The sequence below is a fragment of the Triticum dicoccoides genome, chromosome 2B (assembly GCF_002162155.2).
Source record: "Triticum dicoccoides isolate Atlit2015 ecotype Zavitan chromosome 2B, WEW_v2.0, whole genome shotgun sequence".
Classification (NCBI taxonomy): Eukaryota; Viridiplantae; Streptophyta; class Magnoliopsida; order Poales; family Poaceae; genus Triticum; species Triticum dicoccoides.
The window spans coordinates 775,167,336-775,171,143 of NC_041383.1; the positions used below are offsets into that span (position 1 = coordinate 775,167,336).

At 53.7% G+C, this 3,808-nt stretch overlaps 1 protein-coding gene across 1 annotated transcript; it reads right to left on the bottom strand.

Annotated features, from left to right (window-relative positions):
- Nucleotides 1–253: 253 nt before the first annotated feature.
- On the bottom strand, nucleotides 254–1,109 carry LOC119366218 (histone H2A-like). The gene has a single exon (XM_037631909.1). It carries the CDS (start codon nucleotides 1,046–1,048, stop codon nucleotides 554–556), a length of 495 nt encoding a protein of 164 aa, XP_037487806.1. The 5' UTR covers nucleotides 1,049–1,109; the 3' UTR covers nucleotides 254–553.
- Nucleotides 1,110–3,808: the final 2,699 nt, after the last annotated feature.

Below are 3,808 nucleotides of genomic sequence, written 5' to 3' on the forward strand. Positions count from 1 at the left end.
CCCGGTTCTAGACTGAACCGGGACTAATGGGCTAAACTATGGTGGACCAAAGCCCTCTTTTCTACTAGTGCCCTCCACCATCGTGGGAGTTTCTTAGCGCCAAATCTTTCATTCTTTCTTCTACCATTTATGCAGCTATCCGTCCAGAAATTGGTTGCGCAGCCCACCTCGACATAGGATTTAGAAACTGACTCTAGAATGGGCACGAAATTGGAGCGGGAAACCCCATCGCCAAAACAACACAAATGGCGGCATCGCGAGGATACAGTTTTCAGTTGCCCACCAAACTCCCACGACTGAATTCAAAACGAGTGGGAAATTTCGCCGCCAAAACGAAATTCCGTCCAATCTTTTTGGGCGCTATACGAAATTGGAGCGGGAAATCCCATAGCCAAATATTTCAAACACGCGCCAACGGAGTTGATTTCCACTTACCTTCGCGACTGACCGCCCAAGCCCCTGGATGGATGGATGGAATTCACAGGACAAACCCACCCGTAAAGATCCAAATCTCAGCTTCGAGCTGAAGCACGCCCATACATTCCCATCCCAGCTACTCCGACATAACTAGGCAGTGGCCACCTACGCCTTGGCTGGATTTGGCGGTCTTCTTTGGCGACTTGGGCTCCTTGGGGGACTTCTCGGTCGCCTTCTTGGGGAGCAGCACCGGGTTGATATTGGGGATCACGCCGCCGTGGGCGATGGTGACGCCGGCGAGCAGCCTGCCGAGCTCCTGGTCGTTCCTGACGGCGAGCAGCAGGTGGCGGGGGACGATGCGGCTCTTCTTGTTGTCCTTGGCGGCGTTGCCCGCGAGCTCCAGCAGCTCGGCGGGGAGGTACTCGAGGACGGCCGCGAGGTAGACGGGTGCGCCGGAGCCGACGCGCTGCGCGTAGCGGCCCTTCTTGAGGAAGCGCCCGATGCGGCCGGTGGGGAACTGGAGCCCGGCCTTGACAGACCGCGACACGGACTTCTTCCTGGGGCCTCCGGCCTTGCGCCCGGCCGCGCCCTTCTTTGCCTTCCCGGCGGCTACGGTGGCTGAGGCGTCCATGGCGAGCTGCTGCGCTAGAAGTGGAGAGAGGATTCGGGAAGTGGAGAGATGATTGCCGGGTGGGTTGATGCCTTGATGGACGAGGAGACGAGGGGCAGAGTATTTATTCAGAAAAGGGGGTGGGCCAGTCGATCCGCGTGAACGGGCAATGGGCGGCTGGATCGGTGGCTCGATGGACGGCTGTGATGACAAACAGCAGGAGAAACACGCATCTGACAGAGCTACGCACGACACGCACATGTTCGAATATTGAAGTCGTTTCGGTTTCATGGACGATTGTCGTTCCTGAGAGCAACTCGAATGTGTGGCGACCCGTTTCGTCCGCCGCCGTTCGTTAGGATCGGCGCGGACACAAAAGGCGACCCAACCCGTCGATTCAAACGGACGCGTGTCCGTTTGGCATCTGCATAGTATAACATTCTGAATGTAACTTTTCATAATTGTAACTTCAACTTTTGTCATTTCTGGTTATGTGTTGTGATTTTTCCTTCGTGGTTGAGTTTTTGTCTTTCATTTTGCATTTTGTTCATCTCATCTGCATGTTTTCATAAAGCTTGCATCCGTTTGTAGTTGCCGCGTTTCCCCCTTGCCTTCATTGACCGATCTGAGTCCAACCGGGTTTTCGATTCCCTCTTGTCTATCAGTTCGACCCTCTCTGCCAACCACCGACCCCCTCTTGTGTGTGTCCCAAAACTCCCCCGAACTCGAACCTGGTTGTCGTGACCGTTAGGTCCGGATCATCCCCAAACATCCGTAAATTATCTTCGTTTCTTATTTGGACTTCCATTGCCTATTTTCTCGACCCTCCGATCTAAATCAAAGGGATCTGATAGCCCCTAAACTAATCCCCTACCTATTTAAACAGACGAAACCCTAGTCTAGGCAGTCTCATTCATCCTTTCCCATCGCGCGCCCACCAACCCGCCTGGTCTCCTCCTCGTCTTCCCCACCTAGCAAACCACCATCCATCTTAGATCCACCCCCCTCCAATCGTAGCCTCCGACCGCCTCCCGTGATTCCCGCACACGTAGCCAACCCCGAGCCGCCCTCCTCAACCACCTTGCGTCATCGCCGGCCGCAAGCAGCGCCTCCAGCAGATGAGCCCCCATCGCGCCCTCTCCTTCCCCTGTTTTCCTCCTCTCTGTATCTCATCTCTCTCTCTCCTGTTCTCTCTACCAGGATGCAACCGCCAGGACGCTTTCCCTGCCCTGCTCCCTCTTCTTCGTCGTGAAGCTGCTCGAGGTCCCGAGCAGGAGCGCTCGGCCTCGTCCCCTCGCGCCGTCGCAGCTGACGACCTCCTCCGGCCTCGTCTGCCCCATCCCCGCCGTTCCCCGCGTTGCAGCAGCCCCAAGCCATCGCCCGCCTCGCCAAGTTCCTGATGCCGCGCCTTCGCCAAGTCCCTGTCGTTGCCATCTGCTTCCCCTGCAACGAGAAGAGTTGCCGCCACCTCGTGCCCGAGGGGCGCGCTCGTCCCTGAGCCCCGCGTGCCAGCCTCGACCTCCTCCTCACCGGAGTCCCGCACAAGCCGCCGCTGCGGGTCATCCTCAACGCCTTCCCCGCCTCCGGTCGCTCAGTGCCGGCGAGCCCAGTCGTCGATGAAGCCCCGCAGGTCGTCGTGTGCCCCTGCTCCTCCTTCTCTTTTCCCCTCTTCCTCCCTGACCCTTTCTCGCACCCGTGTCCTGCAGGAGCGCGTCGCGCAGCAGCCGCCCGAATCCACCGCCTGTTGTCGTAGCATCGTCCCGCCCTCGTCCGCTCCGGTCGCCACCTTGCCTTAGTCTCTGCCGGCCTCACCTGCCAAGTCCTGCACCAAGTCGCCGCCGATGCCTCTGCTTCCCGCCTCTGCATCGAGCAGTGCTCGATCCAGTCGTGCCCGTTGACCGCGCGCGTGCGCCCCACCGCGTCAAAAGCCAGCAGCGCCCTTTGGCCGCCCCAATCCATCGCTAAGCTGGCCCAAGTGCCATGGTGAGCCACCCAAAGCCCAGCAGATTCGGCCCAACGTGTGTTTTTTTCCTCAGGGCGAATTTCTCTTTTTTCCTGAAATTGCGTATTTATAGATTGGACCCCGAACTTCATGCATTTAATAACTCACAAATGGTGCATCGAATTAAAATAATTTAAACATGAAAAATGCTTAGAATTGCATCTAGTTTCTTAATATGCTTTTGTCATCCATGTTTAAAATGTTTAAACTTGTTGTTTGTTTAATTTTGCATAAATGTCATGTTAAATTGATTTATTTCATAACTAAATAACTGTAGCTCTGAATTTAATAAACTTTATATATAAATGGGGTGAAAAAATGCATAGCTTGACTTGGTGCACTTTGCTTTACATGTTTAACAACTCTAAAATTGTATATAGGGCAGAACAGTAGCAAATTCATAAATTGCATATGAGGATTTTCCGGTATTGTTGTTTGTTGTTTCCGGCCTCATTTAAACTTGCCAAGATAAGCAGTTTTATTATGTTTTACCTCTTGCCATGTTAACCAACATTTAATCTTGTCTTGTTCCTAAACGAGAGCGAACTAAATAACTCGAATGTGGTGTTTCGTCAATATGCAACTCGTTGCATATTGAGCTCCACTTAACTTGTAGTATTTTTTGTGCACTTTTCCATGCCATGCCTCCACTTAAATATCTCTTATTTTAATTAATGCATCTATATACTTGGTAAAGGGTGGAAGGCTCGGCCTTTTGCCTGGTGTTTTGTTCCACTCTTGCCGCCCTAGTTTCCGTCATACCGGTGTTATGTTCCTTG

Bases quoted from the DNA above. Each gene is read 5' to 3' on its own strand.
- LOC119366218 (XM_037631909.1), bottom strand. From the start codon at position 1,048: ATGGACGCCTCAGCCACCGTAGCCGCCGGGAAGGCAAAGAAGGGCGCG.